This window comes from Lontra canadensis, unplaced genomic scaffold (genome assembly GCF_010015895.1).
Source record: "Lontra canadensis isolate GAN:19392208 unplaced genomic scaffold, GSC_riverotter_1.0 scaffold107, whole genome shotgun sequence".
Lineage (NCBI taxonomy): Eukaryota > Metazoa > Chordata > Mammalia > Carnivora > Mustelidae > Lontra > Lontra canadensis.
In genome coordinates, this window is record NW_022631101.1 from 2,673,306 (window position 1) to 2,700,240 (window position 26,935).

General features: G+C 45.8%; 1 protein-coding gene across 1 annotated transcript in view; it reads left to right on the top strand.

The window, feature by feature from the left end:
• The first annotated feature begins 231 nt into the window (after positions 1-231).
• Positions 232-26,935, top strand: part of SAE1 (SUMO1 activating enzyme subunit 1) — an 81,067-nt gene continuing 54,363 nt past the window's right edge. The window contains exons 1-5 of the mRNA XM_032838940.1: positions 232-426; positions 16,265-16,376; positions 21,242-21,415; positions 23,341-23,483; positions 25,126-25,225. Coding sequence (XP_032694831.1) covers positions 329-426; positions 16,265-16,376; positions 21,242-21,415; positions 23,341-23,483; positions 25,126-25,225 — 627 coding nt within the window. The 5' untranslated portion in view covers positions 232-328. The remainder of the gene's footprint in view (positions 427-16,264; positions 16,377-21,241; positions 21,416-23,340; positions 23,484-25,125; positions 25,226-26,935) is intronic.

Below are 26,935 nucleotides of genomic sequence, written 5' to 3' on the forward strand. Positions count from 1 at the left end.
AATATTTGCGGAATTAATAGCCCCATAAAGCTACATTTGCGTATCTGTCGTCTCGGGTTGTTAAACCGCTCCATTTTGGGGCCAGGACTGGCTGGAGCCCCATCACGTGACTGACAGTCCCTCTGGCCCGCCTTTGAGGCTAGGGAGGTCCACGTGGTCCCGGGCTCTAGGGGCGGGGCGGGCCGTGGAGGAGGTTCTGCGCAGGCGCGGAGCCTGGCGCAGGCGCAGAGACGGCCCGGGCGCGCGGCCGGCGGCGGTTGGCGGCGCGTGGGGCCGGCGGGTGGTTGCTGTGGGCAGGACCCGAGTGCAGGCAGCTAGAGCCGGCGCCATGGTGGAGAAGGAGGAGGCTGGTGGCGGCATCAGCGAGGAGGAGGCGGCGCAGTATGACCGGCAGATTCGTCTGTGGGGATTGGAGGCCCAAAAACGGTCAGGGCTAGAGCGGCCTGTGGGGCTGAGGGTCTGGAGGGGGCGTCTGGCCTGAGGCGTTCGCGGCCCTCACGGAGCCGGAGGATCTGATTTGAAGCGAGGAGGCGGGAGTTACGTCCCCGGGGAGGGTGGCCTTCTTGAGAGAACTGGAGGGGTTGGTTAGAGGTGTTTCTGGAAGATGTGGGAAGCGGGGGCCTCTCAGGGTGGTGGGGAGGGTCGTTCCGAGGGAAGCCTCTGGAAGCGGCGGTGGGGGAGTCCTGAGGGATCAGGAAGACTCAAACTCAGGGACGCAGACGCCCGAAGGGAGTGGTGGTGGTGAGCGCTTGGGGAGTAGGAGGGTGCAAGGGAAGGATGAAGTGGGGGCGTAGTTCATTCATTAGGAGGTTGTGGGAACCTGTTCTCTGCTGGACGCTGGGGAGACTGCCCACCGAGCACGGGCGAGCTTACGTTCTTGTGGCTTCGAAAGGATGGGCCAGTTGGAAAGAATGAATGTTTTTTGAGGAGTTTTGGAGCAAGTTATTTCTACTGAGAATCTTGAGAGACCCGGAGAGCCTAAGGTCTGGAGCACCCGAAGAGGTTGCTTATTCCTAGGAACGCGGGTGTGTCCAGAGAGGACTGGGCACTAGGGTTGGGGTTACCTTGGGTACTTAATAGTTATGGGGGGGGGAGGTATGAGGTCTTTGCAAGAGTTGATCAATTTAATCAGATATTCATTGAGCACCTGCCAGAAGTACTTTTCTAGGCGCTGAGCATATATTAGTGAACTGGATGGACTTCTTGCCCGCATGGGGGGTACATTCTGGTGGGGGAAACAATAAACGTAAATAATATAATAGGTAATGCAAGTGCCAGGGAGAGGAAAACCGTAGAGTATTGACCCTCACACCAGGGTCAATAAAGGGTGCTGAGGTGGGAGAGCTGTTTTGGTAGGCCAGGGAAGGCCTCTGAAGAGGTAACATTGAGCCTCAGACCTCTGAAGGAAAAAGAGCCGTGTAGAGAGAAAACAGCTGGTGTACAATCCTGGGGGCCGGAGCTTGCTTGGCAAAGGAGAGAAAGAAGCAAGGTGGTGGAACGAAATGAGGAGTAGCTTTTTTATTTCCAGTGTTCTGAGAAACCTCCTGGAGAGTTTGAGTCTAGGAGTAAAGCGATCAGGTTCGCATTTTATTTTATTTTTAAAGATTTTATTTATTTATTTCACAGAGAGCGATCACAAGTAGGCAGGCAGAGAGAGAAGAGGAAGCAGGCTCCCTGCCAAGTAGAGAGCCTGATGTGGGGCTCGATCCCAGGACCCTGAGATCATGACTTGAGCCAAAGGCAGCGGCTTAACCCGCTGGGCCACCCAGGCGCCCCATCGGGTTTGCATTTTAAAAGGATCGCTCTTGGGGCTCTAGAGAAGGGGACAAATATATATTTGAATATATTTTCAAGGCGGGGGAGGGGACGGGATTTGCCGAAGGATACAGTCAGTGTGTGAGGTCCGAGAGGCACAACTCAAGGATGGCTTTAAGGTTTCTTTGGGCAGCTGGAAATACGGAATTGCCATTTATTGACTGAGATGGTGGGGTAAGTGAAGAAGCAATTGTTCTCTTTTGGACTTAGATTTTATTTTACTTTATTTATTTATTTTTAAAAATATTTATTTGATATAGAGAGAGCGAGCGCACAAGCAGGGGAAATAGCCTGCAGAGGGAGAGGGAGAAGCAGGCTCCCCACTGAGCAAGGAGCCAGATGCTGGGCTCGAGCCCAGGACTCTGGGATCATGATCCAATCTGAAGGCAGATGCCTAACCGACTGAGCCATGCAGGCACCCCAGGACTTAGGTTTTAGGTGGTTATTTATGTCTAGGTAGAAGTACATGAATGGTTGAGTTCAGAGTTGAGGTCTGATTGGTTGGGAGGTATGTGATGTGAGTCCAGAGTATAGAGTTAATTGATCTAGGGTAAGGAGGCAGGCAGGTGGAGAGAATTTAGCTTGAGAGGTGGGAGTTTCTAGAATTTTTTGGTGAAAGAGAAAGTGTGTGTGTGGGGAGTGAAGTGGGGCCAACTGAGTTTTCACGCTCATTTCAGATGTGTGGGGTTTTATGCGGTTGGGGGGAGGGGGCATTGTGAGGCATCAGCAAGCACTGGTCTGAGGATCCAAGGGATCTAAAGTGGAATATTGGGAATTAAGTGGTGGAAATGGGCTTGAGGATTATAGGTGGGGCTGATTGGTTTTAGGGACTGATATTTGAAGTAGGTTTGAGTGTTAGGAGGTCCAAAAAACCAAAAAGGTTGGGAAAGAGATCCTAAGTGTCTTAGAAGGGCTCATGGAAAGGGCGGGGGCAGCAGGTAGTTTTAAGGTAGGGCGAAGTTGGTGAAGATGAAGCTGGAATGTAGTGAGAGAACTGTCAGGAATGATTCCTCTGAGGAGCAGTGAAGGATGGATGGGAGCTGCTGAAGAGGAGATGGCCTACGGGACAAATCAGTCAGGGTATGGAATTCTTGGGAAATGGGAGTTATTCTGAGGGAGTGGAGAGGTACCGAACTCAGTGCAGAACCTGAAGAGGATTGATTGAGGGTCCTGGGAGGGAAGGAAGGGGTTATCACTATTTTGGATATCTGTATTTATAGACAGTCTTGGAGAGTTTGTGAAAGTGCCTTCATGTCCATCAGCTCCTGTCAGCTCTGAAGTAGGAAGGGTAGTGATTTCCCCTGTACAGACAGGAAAGAGGCTCCACAAAGCAGATTGACTTGCCTCTAAGGAAACTCCAGATGGAATAGGAGAACTCTGGAGTCTGGGGTTCTTTTGTAAAATGGAAGGTGGCCTAGGAATCAGCCGATTGTGTTCTGGCAACATTTTGTTGCTGATTCTGGGTGATATTGGACCTAGGTGATCAGAACTGGAAAGGAGAGTAATGGTCTAGAGGTTAAAAACTGGGTGGTATCTTTCAGACACTGTTTTAAAGTTTTTGAAATTAGTTGCCAACATTTAAAAGTTTAGAGAATTGGCCACATTTGAGACCATTTGAGCATCAGAAGGAAAAAATTGGGGTGCCTGGCTGGCTTAGTTAGTGGAGCATTGACACTCTTGATACTGGGGTTCTGAGTTCAAGCCCCAAGTTAGATGTAGAGATGACTTTTAAAAATCAAGTCAAAAGAAGGAAGGAAGGAGAGAGAAAGAGAGAGAGAGAGATGGACTTAATAATACTTAATCATTTAGAATCCATAAGGCCAAGGAAATATTCAAACAAAGAAAAGCGAGTTTGTTGTCTTTGGAAGTGATTATTAATAATGTGCTTTCTGTGAAGTAAGAACTTCAGTGTGTCACCTTGAAGTTTTCCTGTTGACTATATTTTAGCCTAATCATGCTTTCAGAGAGCAGAGGAACAAATTAAAGAACACTGAGGTCATGATTAGATGTCTAGGATGTAGGACATTTTGCAAGACAACTGCCCTGGTCCTATTCCAGAAGTCAATGTCATGGAAAAAACAAGGGGAGGGAGTGTTCTAGATTAAAAGAGCATGAAGAGGGGCGCCTGGGTGGCTCAGTGGGTTAAAGCCTCTGCCTTCGGCTCAGGTCGTGATCCCAGGATCCTGGGATCGAGCCCCGCATCGGGCTCTCTGCTCAGCGGGGAGCCTGCTTCCTCCTCTCTCTCTGCCTGCCTCTCTGCCTATCTGTGATCTCTGTCTGTTAAATAAATAAATAAAAATATTAAAAAAAAAAAAAAGCATAAAGAGGTGAAGCCACATGTAAGATGTAAACCTTGACTGGATCCTGGTTCAAAAAGAAAACCCGTGAAGAAGCATCTTAGACAGTAGTGGAAATTTGAAAAGTCAGTCCTATTAGGTGATATTTGAGAATTATTTTCTAGATGTGGTAATAGCACATCTAGAGATAGCACATTCTAGCAGAATGCTAACTATTCTTTTTATTTTCTGTGTGTTTCAAGTTTTTATCATGGGAAGTTGGGAAAAGGGGGGCGTCTGGGCTGCCTTTCGGGTTGGGTCATGATCCCAGGGTCTCGGTATCAAGCCCTGCATTGGGGTCCCTGCTTAGTGGGAGTCCTGTTTCTTCCTCTCCCGCTTCCCCTGCTTGTGTTCCCTCTCTCGCTGTGTCTCTGTCGAATAAATAAGTAAAATCTTTTTTTTTTTTTAAGATTTTATTTATTTATTTGACAGAGAGAAAGCACAAGTAGGCAGAGGGGGAGAGAGAGAGAGAGAGAAGCAGACTCCCTGCTGAACAGAGCCCAATGCGGGGCTCGATCCCAGGACTCTGAGACCATGACCTGAGCCGAAGGCAGAGGCTTAACCCACTGAGCCACACAGGTGCCCCTAAATAAGTAAAATCTTAAAAAAAAAAATAAAGTTGGTAAAGAAATGTGAATCTCTTCCCTCCCACCGCACCCCAGCCTCATGCCCCAGTCTGGCAATTTCTGATTTCCGTCTTCTCTTGAAGAATAGAAAAGTCAGACCTTCCACATTGGTTGGAGCTAAGTAGGGACTGCCTCTGATGTGGCACAGCATTCTCTCTAGGGATCCTCCCTATCAGTTCAACTTCACTCATTTGGCATAATTGCTTGGCCCCTGTCAGCGTGTGACTTTGCATTTCTTGCTATGGGACATAGCCCTTTTTATGGATGAGGGTCAGAACAAACTCCCAAGGTCATGGACCAAATAGAAGTAGGAGTTGAATCTAAGTCACTCACTTCAGGTTCATACCCTCCCCACCTCCAGGTCATTTTTGACAATAGGGGCTGTTCAGATTAGTGTAGAGGAGGGTGTTGAAGTTGGCGGCTGTGTTTGTTTTCAGAATGTGTGCTTCAACAGATTCTGCGTTGCCTTTCACAAGGTAGGGCCGTCTGATTCTTCTATCGCTCAATAGTAGTTTGTTTTCCCCTTATCTAAGCATGAGGAAGGGGGGGGAGGGTGACTCAAGAGAGGAAAGTAGATGATAAGGTCCATGAGGACCAAGCGGCTTGTTGTTTTTTTTTTCTTTAAAGATTTTATTTACTTATTTGACAGAGATCACAAGTAGGCAGAGAGACAGGTGGGGGTGGGGGGGGAGCAGGTTCCCCACTGAGCAGAGAGCTTGATGTGGGGTTCAATCCCAGGACCCAGAGATCATGACCTGAGCTGAAGGCAGAGGCTTAACCCACTGAGCCACCCAGGCGCCCCGGGTGACTACATTTTTAAGGACTCTTTCAACTCTGAAATTTTGACTTTACAAAAAGGGACTTCAAAAATTTCTCTGTATTTGGGGTGCCTGGGTGGCTCAGTCGTTAAGCAAGCATCTGCCTTCTGCTCAGATCATGGTCCCAGAGTCCTGGGACTGAGCCCCGCATCTGGCTCCCTGCTCCAAGGGACGCCTGTTTCTCCCTCTCTCACTCCCCCTGCTTGTGCTCCCTCTGTCGCTGTGTCTCTGTCAAATAAATAAAATCTTAAAAAAAAATTTCCGTGTTTTTAGAGACTCATTATCCAATTCTGCTGATGTTCAAAAGAACTTCGGTTGGTTCTGCAGGCACCCATTTGCCGTAATAGTAACTGAGGACACACTATGTTGTGGAGGCCAATCCTGATCATCTCATGTAAGGACCAGTTTATTGTAGTGTTGCTAGCGGTTGATAGTGGAGTTTGACTCTCAATGGCAGAAATTTTTGTTTAACCTTGGATATACATTCCTTCTCTGTGCTTTTGTTTCCTCATCTGTCAGATGGAGATAATAGAATCTATATTATAAGATTGTTGAGAATTAAATGAGATAATGCGTGGAGGCGCCTAGTCGGCTCAGCTGGAAGGGGACTCAACTCTTGATCTCAGAGTCGTGAGTCTGAGCTCTACCTCGGGTGTAGAGACTACTTAATAAACAAAGACAAAAAATGAGATAATGCATGAATAGTGCCTATGCTCAGAAAGCACTCAGTAAATTACAGCTACAGTGATTTGACAAGTATAAATCATAAGCAACAAAAGAAGGGAAGCTACATAGGAAATAGGTTGAGATAAATAAGGCAAATGTAAAGTAAACATCAGTGGGACGAATGGAGACTCCAGAAGAATGAGGAAGATTGTAGGGGCAACAGTCTTAAGTTCTGTTTTGGGTTCTGGAAGACACTGAAGGAAATGTAATGAACGGGCAGTTAGATGGAGCAAGATTATAGATTTAAATGAAAAGTACATTACTGTTAAGTGAAGATGAGTTTCCGTCTGAAGGAGAAAATGGTCTGATCTGCCAAATGTGTTTGGCCTCATCATTTACCTGGTTGCACTGACTAGAAATCTAGACGTTCTTTATTCATCTGTGTCCCTTATTCCTATGTCCCATCTGTTGGCAAGTCCTGTCAGCTCTGCTTCATACTATCTCAGTCACCTTTCTTCAGTTCCTTTTTTTTTTTTTTTAAAGATTTTATTTATTTATTTGAGAGAGAGAACATGAGAGTGGGGTGAGGGGCAGAGGAAGAAGCAGTCTTCATGCTGAGCAGGGAGCCTGATGTGGGACTCAATCCCAGGACTACGGTATCATGGCCTGAGCTGAAGGCAGTCTCTTAAACCGACAGAATCACAGAGGTGCACCAACCTTTCTTCATTTCTTTCTTTTTTTTTTTCTTCCTAAGTCCAGCTTACACTCATCATCTCTCAGATCACCTCAGTAGTCCCCTCAACTGGTCTCCTCTGTTCCACTCTTGACTGTATAATCCAGTCTCCATACAACAGCCAGATTGATTAAAAAAAAAAAAATCATATCACAGCCAGTTCTCTGCCTAAAGCCTTTCAGTGATTTCCTCTTATATTCAGAATAAAATCCAAAGCTTTTAAAATCCATTGCCTTTCATGCCCTGCCTTGTCTGATCTTGCCTGCATCTCCCTGGTTCACTTCATTTAAGCTCTTGATTCTTTCTGTTCCTCAAATATGCTGAACCTCTCTCTGCCCTGGAGACTTGGTGCTTACCCTACTTGAAATAGTCTTTTTTTTTTTTTTTTCCCCAAGGATTTTATGTATTTATTTGATAGAGACACAGCGAGAGGGAACACAGGCAGGGGGAGTGGGAGAGGGAGAAGCAGGTTCCCTGCCAAGAAGGGAGCCCGATGTGGGGCTCCACCCCAGGACCCTGGGATCATGACCTGAACCGAAGGCAGAGGCTTTAACCCACTGAGCCACCCAGGCCCCCCTGAAATAGTCTTATAACCAGATTTTTGCATGACTCACTATCACATATTAGGCTCTTGATATATGTGGTTCAGGTGTGAATTTGGTAGTGTTAGGAATTCTTTTTTTTTTTTTTTTTAAGATTTTATTTTATTTATTTGACAGAGAGACATCACAAGTAGGCAGAGAGGTGGGCGGGGGTGGGTGGGTGGGAAGCATACTCCCCGCTGAGCCCAGAGCCTGATGTGGGTCTCCATTCCAGGACCCTGAGATCATGACCTGAGCTGAAGGCAGAGGCGTAACCCACTGAGCCACCCAGGTGCCTCAGTCTTAGGAATTTTTTTTTTTTTTTAAGATTTATTTATTTATTTATTTATTTATTTGACAGATCACAAGTAGGCAGAGAGGCAGGCAGAGAGAGAGAGGAGGAGGAGGCAGGCTCCCTGCTGAGCAGAGAGCTTGATGTGGGACTCGATCCCAGGACCCTGAGATCACGACCTGAGCCGAAGGCAGAGGCTTTAACCACTGAGCCACCCAGGCGCCCCAGGAATTTTTTTTTTTTAATTTTTTATTTATTTGACAGAGATCACAAGTAGGTAGAGGCAGGCAGAGAGAGAGAAGGGAAAGCAGGCTCCCCGCTGAGCAGAAAGCTGGATGTGGGGCTCGATCCCAGGACCCCGGGACCATGACCTGACCCAACAGAGGCTTCAACCCACTGAGTCACCCAGGCGCCCCAGTCTTAGGAATTCTTTTTTTTTTTTTTTTTAAGATTTTTAATTTATTTATTTGACAGAGATCACAAGTAGGCAGAGAGGCAGGCAGAGAGAGGAAGAAGTGGGTTCCCTGCAAGCGGAGAGCCCGATGTGGGGCTCGATCCCAGTACCCTGGGATTATGATCCGAGCCGAAGGCAGAGGCTTTAACCCACTGAGCTACCCAGGCACCCCCCAGTCTTAGGAATTCTTAATCATGAGTGGAATTCAGTTGGCTTGACTTAACTTGCAGTATGTATTGGGAATTCAAAGGTTGTAATAAAAAGGCTCTGGTTCCTTCCTACTCAGAAATTTAAAAGGTATTCCTGTGGCAGTAAAAGGTAAGGATGAGAGAGCCTAATCAGCAAATACTTGTTTAGAACCTACTGTGTACAGGACAACATGGAGGGAGACATTGAAAGAGGAAAAATCATAGATTATGGTCAGAACTATATTCCAATCTGGCTACTCAGCTGTGAGAGCTTGGACACCTTCTCTGAGCCTCAGTTTTCTCCCTACTCCAGGCCTTCCTTTCCTGTGGAAATGTGATGGCCTCCTCTGGGGTCTGTGGAGCCCTTTTGACTTCTAGAGTGAGAAATTGTATGCAGTATTTAGGGTGTGTATGCTTTTTTACCCCAAAAGAAACATTGAAGAACCATAATCAAAGTTGTTGTTTTGAATTTTATTTTAAGTAGGTCTCGTACCCAGTGTGGGGCTTGAACTCAGTACCCTGAGCTTGAGTCATGTGCTCTACTGACTGAGCCAACCAGGTGCCCCAGTAATCAAGGTATCAGTGAGGTAATATATGTAATGTACCTAGTTCCCTGCCTCGAACCTAGTGAGCCCTCTGTAGCTGGTCATTACTGCCATTGTGGCTACCGGTGCACCCTCTGCATAACCTGTTACGATGTGATTTTACATTTATTTGTGGTATTGAGAGGTGGTATAACTTGAAGAGTACAGACTTGGGAGCATTATTTCCGAGCTGATGCCTGCTTTGCCATTTAATAGTTGTTCTTTAACAACTCTGTTCTTAGTATCTTAGTTTCCTGTTGGTGCTGTAACAGTTACCACCAACTTAGTGGCTTAAAACAATACAGATTTGTATTTGCAGTTCTGGAGGTCAGAAGTCTGGAATTAAAAAAAAAAAAAGTCTGAAATCTGTTTAACTGGGCTAAAATCAAGGCGTTGACAGGGCCATGTGCCCTGTGGAGGTTCTAGGGGAGAGACTTTTTGCTTGACTTTCCCGGGCACGAAGAAGCCACCTGTGTTCCTTAGCTGGCGGCCCCTTCATTTCCGAAGCCAGCAGCACAGCATCTTCTGACCCTTCTGCCTCCCTCTTATAAGGACCCACCCAAGTAATAATCTAGGTTAATCTCTCCATTTCGGAATCTTAATTTAATTACACCTAAGTCCCTTTTGTCATGTAAAGTAATTTATTCACAGGTCCCAGGGATTAGAGCGTGGACATCTGATTGGGGGGTGGTGTTAGGGAAGTTTGCTCACGTTTTGTTTACTACAGCTTTCTTATCTGCAAAATGAGAGTTAACAGTGCCTTTCTGACAGAGGGTTGATTATTATTATTATTATTTATTTGTTTATTTATTTATTTAATTTGACACAGAGAGCGCAGGCAGGGGGAGCATCAGGCAGAGGGAGAGGGAGAAGCAGGTTCCCTGCTCAGCGTGGAGCTAGAAGTAGGGCTGGATCCCAAGCCCAAGGCAGATGCCCAACCGACTGAGCCACCCAAGCGCCCCTTTCTGGCAGAGTTAATACACATACATTGCTTAGAACAGTGCTTGGCATACAGTTAGAGTTCAGTAAGTGTTACCTTTTGTTATCTTATTCTTTCTAATGGCTACCTCGTTTTCCGTGGTGCGTGTGCACCAGAGTAGTGTGGCCTCAGAGCCCACTATCTGAATCGCTCTCCCTTATTATTGCCCGAATCAACTAGCCGATAATTAGCCACTTCCCAGCTGTGTGTCCTTGGGTAAGCTAGGGAACTTCTTTGTGCCTGTTTTCTCAGCTGCAAAATAGGGATAAGGAGATACCAGCTCATAAGATTGTCAAGAGAATTACGTAACAGTACACATAATGAGTGTGTAGCATGGGGCGTCTGGGTGGCTCAGTGGGTTAAAAAGCCTCTGCCTTCGGCTCAGGTCATGATCCCAGGCTTCTGGGATCGACCCCCCTGCTTTCCCCTGCTTCCCGGCTCTCTGCTCAGCGGGGAGCCTGCTCCACCCCCCACTCTCTCTGCCTGCCTCTCTGCCTACTTGTGATCTGCCAAATAATAAAAACTTAAAAAAAAGTGTGTAGCATGTGGTGAATCTTCAATATATGTTAGCTATTATTATTTTATTATGTACCAGATTTATGTAATTCTGGGGATGGACACTTGGGTTTCTTTTAGTGTCTCTATTCCATACTCTTCCAGTAAAAGTATTATACTAAGTTGTAAGCACAGTCATAGATGCTAGGGATACGGTGGTTTCTGGAACTTACATTTGAAAGGAGGTGGCAGTGAACATATAAACAAAGAGTGTAATTCCAGATAGAAGTGGGTACGGACATAAATTGGGATTAGGTGGCCAGTGTGGACTTCTAAGGTGGTGGCAGTTGAGTGGAGACCTAAAGAACTGACTACCGGCCAAGTTTTAAGGCAGGAGCTGGGGTGTAGGCAAACTAGCAGCCCGAAGAGTGATGAGCCTGAGATGGGAGCGGTTCACAGGGCTTCGGGTAAGAACTTGCAGAGGGGGGGCGCCTGGGTGGCTCAGTGGGTTAGGCCTCTGCCTTCGGCTCAGGTCATGATCTCAGGGTCTTGGGATCGAGTCCCACATCGGGCTCTCTGCTCCGCGGAGAGCCCGCTTCCTCCTCTATCTCTCTCTCTGCCTGCTTGTGATCTCTCTCTGTGAAATAAATAAACTTAAAAAAAAAAAAAAAAGAACTTGCAGAGGGAGCCATTGAACAGTTGGAGCAGGAGAGGGGCATAATCTGTTTTAAAAGCTCTCTCTTGGGGCGCCTGGGTAGCTCAGTGGGTTAAGCCTCTGCCTTCGGCTCAGATCATGATCTCAGGGTCCTGTGATCGAGTCCCGCATCAGGCTCTCTGCTCAGCAGGGAGCCTGCTTCCTCCTCTCTCTCTCTCTGCCTGCCTCTCTGCCTCCTTGTGATCTCTGTCAAATAAAAAATAAAATATTAAAAAAATAAAAAATAAAAAAAATAAAAGCTCTCTCTTCCTGAGTTGGGGGTAGCAGACTGTAGGGGGCAAGAGTAGAAGAAGCAAGGAGGCCAGGTATAAAGCTGTCGTAGTTCCATAGGTGAGAAATGGTGGTGGCTGTGAGGGTGGGGGGAAGTGGATAGGTGCTGCTGCTGTGAACACATCTGTACAGACCTGGGTGCACACCGGAGTATTTCCGCAGCGTTCATTCCTAGAAGGGGAACTGTTGAGTCAGAGTATGAATAATACTAGCTGACATTTACTAAGTGCTGACTGTGTGCCAGGTCCTATTTTAAGTGCTTTTCGTGTAATTGAGCCATACATTAGCTGTAAGCTCAGGGCCTCTAGCATAGTTAAGGATTAAAAATACAAACATGATATTCAGTGTTGATGGCAGCTGAATAAAAAAAAAATCCCAAGCAGGGCCTCCTGCGTAGCTCAGTTGTGAAGCGTCTGCCTTAGGTTCAGGTCATGGGATAGAGCCCATGTCGGCCTCCCTGCTCAGCGGGAAGCCTGCTTCTCCCTTTCCCACTCCCCCTGCTTGTATTCCCTCTCTCGCTGTCTTTCTCTCTCAAATAAATAAAATCTTTAAAAAGAAAATTGGGGGGGGTGTTCCTGGGATCCAGCTGTAGGGCTCCCTTCTGAGCAGGGAGTCTTTCTCCATCTCTCTCTGTCCCTCCCTCCACTCACGCTCCCCCCTGCGCCACCCCCCACCCCGCAATAAATAAATAAGTAAGATCTTTAGGGGCAGGGAAAAAAACCTCCCAAGCACTCAGAGTCTAGAGCTCTGTAGGAGGTAGGAATTGTGGAGAGCCCACGTGGCTAAATGTGATTTTTGTCAGAGGCATTTATAGGTTGCAGTGCTCTAAGAGCTCAGAGAAAGGGGTGCTCACTTGAGTCGGCTGTGGTAAGAAGGACTTGAGGAAATGGGATTTGAATTGGGTTTTGATGTCTGGGGAAAAGCTCAACTAGGCCTAGAGAGGAGTGTATTGCAGGTGTGTAGAATGTGGTGATCTAAAGTTGGCAGGTGGGAAATGGAAGGCATGTCCGGGAGGGAGGAATCTGGTCCTGGTGGGAGAGACAGCTGGGGAAGTGGAAGGGAAATACTGAAGGCCTTTAAATGCCACCTTTAGAATTTTTTTATCAGATTCTTTTGAAAATCAGGATCCCACCTATCACTGAGCCCTTGTTGTTGTTGTTGTTTTTGTCATTTTAGGGCTAGTTATTTTTTTTAAGATTTTATTTATTGGCGCCTGGGTGTCTCAGAGGGTTAAGCCTCTCCCTTCCGCTCAGGTCATGATCTCAGGGTCCTGGGATGGAGCCCCTGCAGTTGGGCTCTCTGCTCAGCAGGGAGCCTGCTTCCCCCTCCCCCTCTGCCTCTGCCTGCCTCTCTGCCTACTTGTGATCTTTCTCTGTCAAATAAATAAATAAAATCTTTTTAAAATAAAGATTTTATTTATTTATTTGAGAGAGATCGCAGTAGGTGGGGGGGGGGGGCGGGCTCCCTGCTGAGCAGAGAGCCTGACAACGCGGGGCTCCATCCCAGGACCCTGAGATCATGACCTGAGCCGAAGGGAGAGGCTTAACCCACTGAGCCACCCAGGCGCCCCTGTTGTTTTGTTTTGGTTTTTTAAGATTTTTATTTATTTAAGAGACGGGTGGAGGTGTGTGTGCAGGGGAAGCTCATGAGGAGGAGGAGGAACAGGGGGAGAGAGATGGGCAGAATCCCTGCTGAGTGTGGAGCCCAACGACAGATCCAAGGACCTTGAGATCACGAGCTGAGCCTAAAGTCAGCCGCTTAATAGACTGAGCCACCCAGGTGCCCCTTGTTTTTTGTTATAAGTAGGTTCCGAGTCCAGCATGGAGTCCAGTGTGGGCCTTGAACTCACAGCCCTAAGATCAAGACCTGAGCTGAGCTAAGAGTCAGATACCTAACTGTCTGAGCCACTCGGGCGCGTCACTGAGCCCTTTTGTAGTTAAGGATTGAGAAGTTCAGTAAGTCCAAGTAATACACGTTGAGCATCTGTTATGTGCCAGGGATAATGCTAGATGCGTTTGCACACACATTTTGACTGGTTGTCAAGGGGATTAATCGACATGAAGTCACAATTGGTGTCCCCATTTTACAGCTGAAAAAACTGAAGTTTAGAGAGATTATGCATTTTGTCCAGATCACCCAGTTGGGAAGTGGCAGAACCAGAATTCAGAGCTAATTCTTCAGACCTAGAGGTCATTTAGTGATTGGCAGTGCCCTATTGCTGAAGGAACAGTGAAGAGAACAGAGTGTGAGAATTTAGTGGGTGTAGGGATTAGGAGGCCTATTGTTTGAAGATACAATTTCCCAGGGGAGAGCTGGGCTATTCTAGCTGTATCTTTGAGGTAGTGGAGCAGCCAAGCAGGACAGAAACCCTGGAACTTGGCACCCTGGAATTCCAGGTAGGGCAGTGTTGGGTCCAGGTGAAGGGAAGACTTAGAGATTAACAGTGACAGCAGAGATCTGGAAGGTACAGCTAAATGCAGTCAACCTTTTTCATGTCAAAAGGTTTGGTATGTGCACTGTATTCTTTTTGGAAACATGGCCTATTAAATGTGCTGATTCTGGAGGGATAGGAGCTCCTCTGGAAGGACATAGCTTTTCTTCCTCCTTCCACTCACTGGTATAAATCTGTGATGAGTGAAGTACTCATTGCTAGTATCTCTGTTATTTACCTTGCTTGTATCTTGTAAGGCCTCTTCCCGGTTCCCTCCTTTTTTAGAGAAGTGGAATTGTCACTCGAAAGGCTTGTGTCTGCTAGCCTGTGGGTGGCAGTGGAAAGGCCCCATAGAAGAAAAGCCATAATGGAGAAGCTGAGACCTGGACATACACCTTTGAGGGAAATACTGTCAATATTCCCTCCCCCTCATTTTACCCTTGGGTTGTATTAGTGAAAGAAATCCAGTGTCTGCGAATTTGAAGGATGAGTGCGGCATCCTGTTTTGTCAGCCACCATCCTCATTAAAGATCTCTAGTCTAATTACATGCAAGTATCCATAATTATTGGTACCATTTTTAGAAGAGCTGCTTCATGTTCTCCTTAATATTAGTGCAAGTTGAAAAGCTGCTCATTTCATAAATTTTTAAAAAATTTTTGTTCATTTATTTGCCAGAGAGAGTGAGCGAGCAAGCTTGCGTAAGTAGGGGGAATGGCAGGCAGAGGGAGAAACGGGCTCCCCGCTGAGCAAGGAGCCGGATGGGACTCCATCCCAGGACCTTAGGATCATGACCTGAGCCTAAGGCAGCTGCTTAACTGGCTGAGCCACCCAGGTGTCCCCAGACTTTTTTAAAAAATATTTTATGTATTTTAGAACACATGCATGAGTGTATGGTGGGAGAACAGAGAGGGAGGGAAAGGGACAAGTAGATTCCTCGTTGAACATGGAGCCCATCTCAGGGTTTGGTCTCATGACCTGAGCTGAAATCAAGAGTCGATTGCCCAACTGACTGAGCCATCCAGGCTCCCCTAAGTACAGACTTTTTTTGTTTTTTGTTTTTTAAGATTTTGTTTATCCATTTGGCAGAGAGACACCATAAGCAGGTGAAGCAGCAGTCAGAGGGAGAGGGAGAAGCAGACTCCCCGCTGAGCAAGGAGTAAAATGCAGGACTTGATCCATGGACCCTGGGATCGTGACCTGAGCCGAAGGCAGGCGCTTAACTGACTGAGCCACCCAGGCACCCCCAGACTTTTTGAGATAGCTGGACCTCTGACTACCTTTCTTAAAATCTCAATCTTTTGTGACTTTATAGACTAGGATGATCAAACACTTTCCAAATACACACTCTTTAATGCCACCCTGTTTTTGCTCATACTACCCCTTTTCACCTTTTCTTCTGCTGCTGTGCTAGTCCAAGCCTTCATTCTCTCTCGCCTTAACTGTGACACCCTTATCCCTCCAGGAATCCGGCCCACCCCTGCCATGGCTTTCTGTTGTGCTTAGATAAAATTCAGCACTTACAGTGCTTGTAGGAGCCTTTGTGATGTGGGCCCTGGTTCTGTGTGTGACCCACCTCCTACCGTTCTCACCTTTGCTCACTGTTCTTCAGCCACTGTCCTTTCCGGCCCCAAAACATGCCAGGAACTCTTCTGCTTCAGGCCTTTTATACTTGCTGCTTTTGTACTTGTTCTTCTCCCAAATATTTGTATATTTGTCCTTCATTTCATTTTGATTTTTGCTCAACACCTTCTCAGAAAGGTCTTCATGATCCGTCTGGGTAAAATAGCATCCTCCAACACTCTTGATCTATATCCTGCTTGATTTCCATCACTTCTTTTTTTCTTTTTTTCTAAGTAAGCTCTTCTGTGCCCAGTGTGGGACTTAAACTCATGACCCTGAGATCAGAGTCGTTCTACAGGCTGAGCCAGCCAGGCCTCCCTGATTTTCATCACTTTTTGACATCCTATATCTCTGTCTATCTCTTCCATAAAATAAAAGCTCCATGAGGGCAGGGGTTATGTCTGTCTCGTTCACTGCTCTATTTCTATACCTTAGAGGGGTGTCTGGCATAGTAGGTGCTCAATAAATATTTGTTGAATGAATTGTTCTTTGCAGGATGGATTAGAGCCTGTCTCTTTCCTGGATTTTATCCACGATGCTTCCATGCATTTAATGAAAACCAAAATTACTTCACTGTTATTGTGACTTGTTCTGTTTTTCAGTAGTTCAGTGAAACTTTCACTGTTCTCTGTCACCTGGTTAACAGTGTCTGCCTTACAGGCTGCGGGCCTCCCGGGTGCTTCTTGTCGGCATGAAAGGACTCGGGGCTGAAATTGCCAAGAATCTCATTCTGGCAGGAGTGAAAGGACTGACCATGTTGGATCCTGAACAGGTGAGATGTTTGGCCACCTCCTCACTCTTCCTTCATGGTCTCCCCTCTTCAGTGTAAAACACTTGGAGGTGTCGTGAATTCCTGTGTGCCCCTGCAGGCTTGTGAAAGAAGGGCTGGTATTAGTGGAGCTGTGGCCTTACGGCCCTGGCATGTCCTAGGTGGTCAGCTCCTGTCTCCTGTGTCCTCCTTGTGCTTTAAAGCATAGTCAGTCTCTCCCTTGGAGGGTGACTTTGAGGAGGAGAGGGGTGGTTTTCCACTTCATACGTATAAACCGCCTGCGTGACTACTTAAAATTGCACAGTCCCCTCGGGGCTTTGTTACGGTGTAGCTGGCCTTTACCCTGCAGTGATCCTGCTTTAGAAGGTTCGAGATGCGGCTCAGGACTATGTAACATTTGAGAGGTATCTCAGGAGAGCTTCATGAGTTTGGAAAACAGTGGGTGGGAGAGAATGGATGCAGACTGCTTAGCATGGTGCTTACACATAATAAGCATCTGATAGTAATTCTATGGCCTCCCATTTAATTGAAGATATGGTAGTCATTCTCATCTCCTATGTAGAGTTCTCTGACCAGTTTTTCCAAGGTGAAAATAACTTCTTTCTCTTACATTCTCATGCCTCAGTGTTTTAATTTTCTTTTATAGAAAATTTCAAATATATGCAAAAGTAGAATAACATTGGATAACCCATCTATATGACTTCTACAGATAACAGTATTTTTTTTTTGTCTGTATTTTTTTGGACAGTATTTTAAAGCAAATTCTAGAAATCGTGTTGTTGTTTAAGGTAAAATACTTGAAAGATTGTGTCATCACATGATACTCTTGGTGTCTTTCCTTTTAGACGATGAACATGCTAAGTAATTAGCCACACAGTGAGGTGTAGGCTCTGGAAGAAAGCAAATGTTGATGAAATTTTTTAAAGCTCATCTGTCTGGGTTTCAGGAGAAAAGTAGTATCAGGATTTAAAAGAAATTCTCCTGCAATGAAGAGAAATGTGGGTTGCCTCACTTAATATCAATCACAAATTGATTTTTGACTTGAATTCAAAACCTTCTAAGGAAAGAAAATTCTTGGAAGCAAACTGCGGGCGGAGCAGTTGCAGTGTTGACATCTCCCCAACCACAGTGCCCCCTAGAGGCTTTTGGAGGGAGAACTTGTTCAGAGCAGAGCCAGCCAGGGAAGGATGCTTCCTAAATGTGGAGGCCTGTAGTGTGGGAAACTGAAACCAGATGGGGATGATGACTTCCTCATCTGGTTGCAGGACTCGGAGAATGGGGAACGATGATAGAATACTGAGGCGTGACAGAGTGCTGTTACTGCCTCAGGACAGCGATGGGTGCCATCCAGTGTTGGAGTGAACAGGCTGACCGTTATCCCTGCCGTCTTCACTTTGAGGACTTGCAGTGCCTTCCGTGTACCTTCCACTGAAATGCCTAATTCTTCTGACTGGTTTTCAAGACCTAATACAGCGGTTCTCCGTCCCATCTGTGGTTTGAGTATTTGGGGGATTTGTTAAAAATAAAAGTTCTCGGGGCTCCTGGGTGGCTCAGTGGGTTAAAGCCTCTGCCTTTGGCTCAGGTCACGATCCCAGGGTCCTGGGATTGAGCCCCGCATCGGGCTCTCTGCTCAGCGGGGAGCCTGCTTCCCTTTCTCTCTTTGCCTCCCTCTCTGCCTACTTGTGATCTCTGTCAAATAAATAAATTTTAAAAATCTTAAAAAAAAAAAAAAAAGTTCTCCAGGTGAGTCTAAAAGTCAGGGAGAGTTGAGAACTGCTGACTTCATGTAAACTGGGCCCAGTCAGCTTACCCAGCCTGACTCTTACCTCATAAATTCATGGACACACTTTGATGGTTCTGCCTTTTGGAATTTGCTTGTGCTTTTTTCCCCCCCTGACAAGGCACATCCCAGGGAGACTGTGCTACCTAGTGCAAAAGCTCTGGAATTTTGCAGATTTGGACTCAAATCCCACATCTTCAAGCTGGGCGAAAGGCTTTATTAACTTCTCAGGGACTCAGCTTGCTAATTAGTTAATTAGTTAATTATATTAGTAATCTCTATATCCAGTGTGGGGCTCAAACTTGCAGCTCCGAAATTAAAAGTCTCGTGCTCTGCCAAACTGAAGGTGCCGTGCAGTTTGCTCATCTATAAATCAAGGATGTTAATTCCTGTCCTTCGGAGTTCAGAGAGTTTTATTTACATTAACAAATATCCTAGAGTACCTGCAGGCTACCCTGTCTAGACACTGGTGATACAAAGATGCACAAAATTGGGTTCCCATTCTCGAGATTTCTTTAGAAACCAGAGCAGGCTCCTAGACTCAGGTTGTGGTAGGGGGACATGAAAGGCTTCCTGGAGCTGTGATCTTAGCTGACGCTTAAGGAACAAACAGAGATTTCTCAAGTTGAAGGGCGGTGTTTTAGGCGGAAACATTAGCAGTGGCATAGAACAGCATGGTAGAAGTAGAATATAACAAGCAGTGCTATTTGGTGTTTTTAGAATGAGAAGCCCAAAGTGGTGTGTGTGTAGGGGGGGATTGCAGGTTGTAGGTAAAGTCCAAATCATGAAGGCCCTGCTAGGAAGCCTTGCTTTGTACTCAATCCTCTGGGTGGTAAGGATTCATTAAAGAGTTTCAAATATGGGATGGGTGACCTGGTCAAGTTTCAGGCCTCCTGTAGAACACTAGTCACTGTATATGATTTGCACAAGATAACGGGCAGAAGACCACCTAGAAGGCTGCTTTAGTAGTTTAGGTAAAAAATAAAAAGGGTCTGAATAATAGCACTAGTGGTAGAAAAGACAAGAAGCACATGGAGATGAAAAACAGGAGGTGGTAGAATCCGTGGGATCATACACGGGGGCATAGGGAAAGCAAGCACCTGTAGTAGCAGATGCTTCCGGCAGGTGCTGGATACTGCGCTAAGAGCTGTAGTTGTATCTCGTTTAGTCCTCAACTCTGAGATGTAGGGTTGTCGTCATCCTTATTTTACAGATAAGAGAACTGAGGAAAGGGAAGTGAATTACTGGCCCACTCAAGGTCATAGTAGATGATGGTACGACCAGCACCCAGTGAGTCGGACTCTTGGTAGAGCCTGTGCTCTTAGCTATGTCATCGGGTGGCTGTTATCAAGGACATAACAAGACTATAAAGATTGGGGTTTCTGGCTCAAGTAATTGGATGGGTGGTTGGTAGGCCATCAACTGACCAGAAAATAGAGGAGTCGAATATGAATAATCAGGAGGAGATATCTGGTGGGCAGTTAGACTCTGATGGACGAGGAGGCAGTCTGTGCCAGTAAGAACAGTTCAGGATATGCCAGCAGAAACTAGAGGTAGTGAGTTTATGGAGCTGTGGAGAACGGAGATATGAGTGATTCTGAGATGGAGTCCAGGGGAAACTATAGCCACGAGGGTCCATGTGGAGACTGGCTGTCCAGTGAGGGAAGAGCAGAGCAGCACTAATAGAGCGATTATAGAAAGTGTACTGCTTGTCTTACCCTCACTTCGCCTGTGATTCCCATACCCTTGCTCGCGCTCATGCAGTTCAGTAAGTGGCTGAGCTAGGATTTGAATCAAAGATTTGAATTCGACTTGAATTATTCCAGAGCCTTGCTCTTAACCAGTATGATGTCCACCTCTCAGTATGTAATGAGATCCGTGAAGAAGTAGGACAGGATGGGTCAAGGATACTGTTACAGGGCTGGCCTTGAATGGGAGGAAGACCAGCTCATTTTCTTGAAGGAAAGGTGGTAAGGGATAGTTGGCTGGAGGAGAGGAGGGAGATTGCTTGTGTTGTCTTGGTGAAGGTAGCAAGGTCATACTAGTAGAGATTAATTGTTAAATTAGATATTGGATATGTGAAGAAATGCTGTGAACGGAATGGAATCTGTTATCGTATTGGCAGCTATCAGGTGATTTTATTTTATTTATTTATTTTTAGAAGACTTTATGTATTTGACACAGAGAGAGTACAAGCAGGGGGAGCAGCAGGCAGAGGGAGAGGGAGAAGTAGGCTCCCGCCGAGCAGATAGCCCAATGTTGGGCTCCATCCCAGGACCCTTGGGATCATGACCTGAGCTGAAAGCAGTCATTTAACCGACTGAGCCACCCCGTCGCCCCTGTCAGGTGATTTTATCATCTTTGAGGCTCTCTGCTGACATCCAGCCTTGTGGGTGAAATCCTCCATTTACTTAAGCCCTACTCATCTCTCCTCCTTTCTGAACTTTAGTTGCATTTAAGAGTTAATTTCAGGCATTCTTAATTGTGACTGATTTTGGCACTGGTCTGATTTTATTTATTTGATAGAGCACAAGCAGGGGGAGTTGCAGAGGAAGAAGCAGGCTCCCCACTGAGAAGGGAGCCTGCCTCGAGACTCAATCCCAGGATTCCCATCCCAGAATTCTGGGATCATGACCCAAGCCGAAGGCAGATGGTCAGCTGACTAAGCCACCCAGGCGCCCCAGGGACTCATCCTTTCAACTACTATTGTTTGTGTCCAGATGTTTAAAATTAGGAACATAGTAGGTATTTGGCAAATTCTTAACCACTCATAATTTTATCATTTTATTAGCAGTTAAAAATTTAAAGAAGAAAGTGTGGACTTTTCTGTTTAGAGTGAATTTTCTTTATAAACACAAGGGGGTGCTCTTTAACTATCAATGGCAAGTAAAAAAAGTTCAGTGTCTGTCTCTACTTTAAGCCTCTGAAGGAGTGAGTGTAGGCAGTCTGCATTAGGCAAATTCCTGCAAGAACAATAATACAATTAGATGGTAGATATTTTCGTTATCCTTGAAAACGGAAAGGTTTGTTGTTTTCGAGAATTTGTTTTCTCCCTAAAATTCAGGTATTAAAACAGTGCTATTTCTAGGTATCTCCAGAAGACCCCGGGGCTCAGTTCTTGATCCGTACTGGATCTGTGGGCCGCAACAGGGCTGAAGCCTCTTTGGAACGAGCCCAGAATCTCAACCCCATGGTGGACGTGAAGGTGGACACTGAGAATATAGAAAAGAAGCCGGAGTCATTTTTCACTCAGTTTGATGCTGTAAGTCCCATAAAGAGTGTAAAATCCGTAGGTTTAGTACATTGGAGTCTCGAGTCTGACATTGCCTCGGTGTACGTGCCTCGCTAGCGCGGTGCCTTTCCGTGTTGACTGTGTTGGTAGTGGATCCAGTCTGTTGGATCTGCTGTGGCTGTTTGTGACTTGCTGTCTGCTGGTTTCTTCTTTGGGTTCCCTCAAGACCAGGTTTCATCATTGGTGTTTGTACTCCTTCCAGAATCTTTCCATATAGCTTCGATACATTTTATTGCAAGTGTTTTCTCTGGAAAACAAGTTGGTGGTTAATTTCTGTAGTAGAGGCATTTTTTTTTTTTTTTGTTTTTTTTGTTAGAAATATCAAACTACAGCTTGTGTTTTGTCTTAAAAAAGAGCACACCTGATCTTGGTCTGTGTCTGTCTCTTTCACACAGCCGCTTTGACCATGTTGCCATGGATAACCAGACACATTCCCTGTAGTCATAAGCCAAATGAGGCATATCCAGCCTCGTTTGGTTTCACTGCCAGATCTATGCAGAGGTGAAAGGATAAGTTAAATTTTGTTTCAGCGTCTGTGACCTTTCAGACATGGTTCCCTGTACCCAGGAAAAGCTAAACAAATGTTGGGTAACCGTGGAATAGTCACAGATGATCTGCTTGGTTTGTAATGAGAGGCCCATTACATGAGAGGTTAGAATCTGGGCTGGGTAGTTTGTTTTTCCACACTGTTACATTGCATATGTGCATCTGTTCAAATGTGTGCTTGGAATGATGGATCATCTGTGCGTTTTGTCTTTTTTTTAATTTAATTCATTCTATTTTGTAACTCCCAAGTATTGGAACATTTTCTGTTTGGACATAAGTCTTCATTTCTTTATCCATAGTAACCACATTTGGTTAATTCTAGGTGTCCCTAGCATTTCTAGCACTTAGAGGGTTGGTTAGAACTGAAGCCGGGGCTGGTGGGTTGTGTAAAGCATGTGCATGGGGTGGGGATAAATGCCTCAGGGGCCGCGTGTTTCTGGCCTCTTAGGTTTTACCCTCATTTTTCACTCTGCAGGGTTCCATTTGGTCAACGTTGCATGTTCAACTGTGGCTGTCTTGCCTTTTAGACTTGATTTTTTTTTCCTTGGGTGTTTTCTGTGTTCAGAAGAAAACGTGCAGTTTAGAAGTTGTCTTCGTGACCCTTATCCCAAAGGTTTTCCTGAAAAGATCGTGTTTTATGCAGTAAAATTTAGCTATTTGCAGTACCTCCACTTTTTGGAACACAACCTAGAGGCCTCAGAGCAACATTGATAAGTCTATTGAGTGAATCACGGGTTCATTGTCTAGGTCTGAATGGAAGGTCACTTGGTGTGTAACCTTTTCTTTTGTCCTTCAATTCAGATAAAGTTGCCTGTTGAAAACTGTGGAAAACTGTGGAAAAATAATCTCAACATGACTTGTTTATCTTCTTTATCGTAACATATCAATCAAAAGAAGGGGGAAAATGCCCTCGAATTTAAATGTGACCCCTGAGTCACTTAAAACTGGTTGTGCTTCTCATGATAGCTTATGCAGATATTAACAGGTTAAATAATTTAGAAATAACTTACGTTAAGTTATTACTGTCTTTTTCCTTTTCACGAAAACTTTGAGATGTGGTTTATATATGTTCATAGAACAGGGGAGAGAAATCCGTGGAATGGCCTTACTTTCTAGTTAAACCCATTTGTTTTGATTGCAATAAGTGGAGGTCTCGCAATTTACATTTCTAGTGAAACCTGCAACTTTTCTTTTGTCTTCTAACCATAGGATCCGAAGAACCTGTTATACCAGTTGGAAACTGGCTTTAGACATGCCCAGAGAGACTGTTCACCAAGATTTATGTAGACATCAGGGCAGTGATTCACACTTTGCAAAACTCACACCCCGCCAATTCTTCCTTTCTGCAGGTTTGCCTGACTTGCTGTTCCAGGGATGTCATAATCAAAGTTGACCAGATCTGCCACAAAAATAGCATCAAGTTTTTTACAGGAGATGTTTTTGGCTACCATGGATACACATTTGCCAATCTTGGAGAACATGAATTCGTAGAGTAAGTTTTGGGAGAGGAGGGGAGAATGTAACATTTTCAGAAAAAAATACAGTTTTATTCACCAGTAGGAAACAGCCCATCTAAGCAAAGTATGCTTAGAACACTTGGAAACCAGTTCATTAACAGCTTACTGATTTTGTAGGTTGTGTGTTGAGAATTGTAGCAGATGTGGCCCCCGTTTCCAAATAATGGTCTAATCTAAAGCGGAGTTCTTCCGGCAGTCGAATACACCCGGTGGGTGTTTGGGTAGCCTGGGCAAAACCACACCATCTGATTAGGGAAGGCTTGCTTGGATTGTAAACACATGCACCTCAGTTTTGGCCTCTGTGTTTCCAGGTTGGTAATAAAATGAGTACGAAATAGCCAGGTGGGTAACTCTGAAGGCACAGTCAGCCAGAGTCTGTCTTGGGAAAGCTTCCAAGTCCAGAGACAGTGCTGGTGGAACAAATAGACCTTATCCTCTCAGTTTGAGTATCAGGGTTGCAGAGCGTGGTGCTTCTCACATGATGGGACCTGCAGTGTTTGGAACTTACAGCTTCTAGATGAAAGATGGCAGATGATACCAGTATTGTAAAACTACCTGCGGTGGGGTTTTGGCTATTATTTCTGACTACCTCCCTTGCTAATAAGAGGTGAAGAGAGGCCCAGTGTGGTAGGTGAAGCTCCCTACCAAGAGTCAAGAGTTGCTTTCTTTTGTTCAGCTTCTTAGGCAGATCGCTGAAATTGCCCTGGTCTGCACATACCTCGTCTGTAAAATCGAGATGGGGGAAAGACAGACATGTTCAAGATCTCTCGTAACTTTGGTGTTTTATGGCTCTCAGAAACTCTGTAGTGTTTTGGGCACGCTGTAAATGGACGGAGAAGGCATACTGGAGAAAAGCAGGCCCGAATTATTTTTTTATTTTTTTAAAGATTTTATTCATTTATTTGACAGAGATCACAAGCAGGCGGGGCGGGGGTGGGGGAAGCAGGCTCCCCGCTGAGCAGAGAGCCTAATGTGGGGCTCTGTCCCAGGACCCTGAGACCATGACCTGAGCCAGAGGCAGAGGCTTAACCCTCTGAGCCAGCCAGGTGCCCCAAGCCCAGATTATTTTAATGTGAGCTCCCCATGGCGGAGGGGAGAAATCGGTTTGGCTCTATTTCATGATTCAAGTGAAATTTATGAAGACTTTTTGAGAGCTTACCTTGTGCTGGGCAATGTATGCTAAGCAATTCATTATTTCTTATCTTAAAATAATTCTGTCAGGGATTATTATTCTCACATACCTGATTGATCAGGTAATCATCAGCCGCTTTGGGATTGGAAACCACTCAGCTATACCTGACTGCAAAGCTTTTGAAACCCCCGCCCCCCTTTTTTGAAGATTTATTTTAGGGAAAGAGCACACATTGGGGGAGGAGGGGCAGAGGGAGAGGGAGAGAACCTCAAGCAGACTCTGCTGAGCTTGGAGCCTGACGTTGTTTTGATCCCATGACCCTGAGATCACGGCCTGAGCTGAAATCAAGTCAGACGCTTAACCCACTGAGCAGCCCAGGCGTCCCAAGCTTTTGCTCTTAGCCACCATCCTATCACGTGAGCTGGCGAGGCTCTTTGGCATGATTCAGAGAGTAGAGCTTAAATGCTTCCCTTGTCACCCTCTAGGGAGAAAACCAAAGTTGCCAAAGTTAGCCAAGGGGTAGAAGACGGACCTGATACCAAGAGAGCAAAGCTTGATTCATCCGAAACTACTATGGTCAAAAAGGTATGTGTACTGTGAGGGGGGGAATGATCAGAAGCCTTGGGGCCTTATGGGGGACAGGCAGTCACAACTGCAAGCAGGACGAGCAAGCATGTAGTCTTGATGGGAGGGGCCTGGACAAGCCGGGTCAGTGCTTGTCCCACTTAAAGAGGGGGGTGGCTGCTGCTTAGCGGCAGCCAGCTGTTGCCATGAAGGAGTATGGACGCAGTGATGCCAGGTGTCAGTTTTTAACGGAATCAGAAATAGATTTTTTTAAAGGTTCTGTCCCAAACTTTTTTTTCCCCTATACTCCCCTGCCCCCCCAAACTTTTTTTTTTTTTTTTTTAGATTTTATTTATTTGGAGAGAGAGAAAGTACATAGGCACGCACAAGTGGGGGTGTGGGATGGGGGGGCAGCAGGCAGAGGGAGAGGCTCCCTGCTGAGCTGGGATCTCGATGCAGGACTTGATCCCAGGACCCTGGGATCATGACCTGAGCCAAAGGCAGACGCTTAATGGACTGAGCCACCGAGGTGCCAGTCCCAAACTTTTTATTTTATTTATTTATTTATTTTTTTAAAGAGATTTTTTTTTTTTTTAAGATTTTATTTATTTATTTGACAGACAGAGATCACAAGCAGGCAGAGAGGCAGGCAGAGAGAGAGGAGGAAGCAGGCTCCCTGCAGAACAGAGAGCCTGATGTGGGGCTCGATCCCAGGACCCTGGGATCATAACCTGAGCCGAAGGCAGAGGCTTAACCCACTGAGCCACCCAGGCGCCCCCAAACTTTTTATTTTTAAGCAGGCTCCCTGCCGAGCAGAGAGCCTGACTCGGGGCTCCATCCCAGGAACTTGGAATCATGACCTGAGCCAAAGGCAGAGACTTTAACCCACTAAGCCACCCAGGTGCCCCTAGTCCCAAATTTTTTAACACCTACTACTTTGGTTTGAATGCTCTTCCTTTCACCCCGCAGAGGCTAAAGAGAACATGCCTGCAGGGCTTACTTGGTGTGTGGGCCGACAGCGGCCTCTAGTATCTGGAGCAGTAGCAGAAGAACTGTTTGGAGCAAAGGCCATGCCTCTTGCATAAAAGAAAGTTTTTTGGATAGACAATTTAGGGAAATCCTACCTAAGTGGGCAGGAATACAGTTTAAAGTTTGAATTGTTTATGCTTTTCTTCTTTAAGATGAAGTTTCGGGGTCGGCTTTCCACCAGATAACCTTTTAGGAAGAAAGTCCTTAATGTTGACAAGTGTTATCATCCGGTGTGTACTTTCTAACATAGTTTGTAGGGACGTAGGCTGTACTGGAGTTGGCGCAGAGATTTAAGTCCGTTTTACAGCGAGAGGAGGGGCGGGGACTCGGCAGGAGAGGATCTTCCCAAGCCCTTGTTGGAATCTGAGAAGGGGGTCACGCGATGGGGGAGACAAGATGAAGGGGCCAGAATTGGTTTTGTCCAACTGAGGAGAGAGATGACCGAGCCCGTATTTACTCTTTGCTTTGTAGATTTAAATGTGGAGAAAGAAAAACAGCTGGTCAGAGCTTCAAGTTAAAATTGCTCTAAAGGGGGGATTCTAAGAGTGCAGAAACCACAAGAGAGACTGCAGAAACCACAGAAGTGGAACTCGTTGAGTTTCCAGCAAGGCTGGGCCGGAGATTTTCGTTTTCTTGCTCTTTATGTTTGTATTGGAAGAGTTTGATTGCTGTGAGTGTGATACAGAGGAATTATTAAGCCCT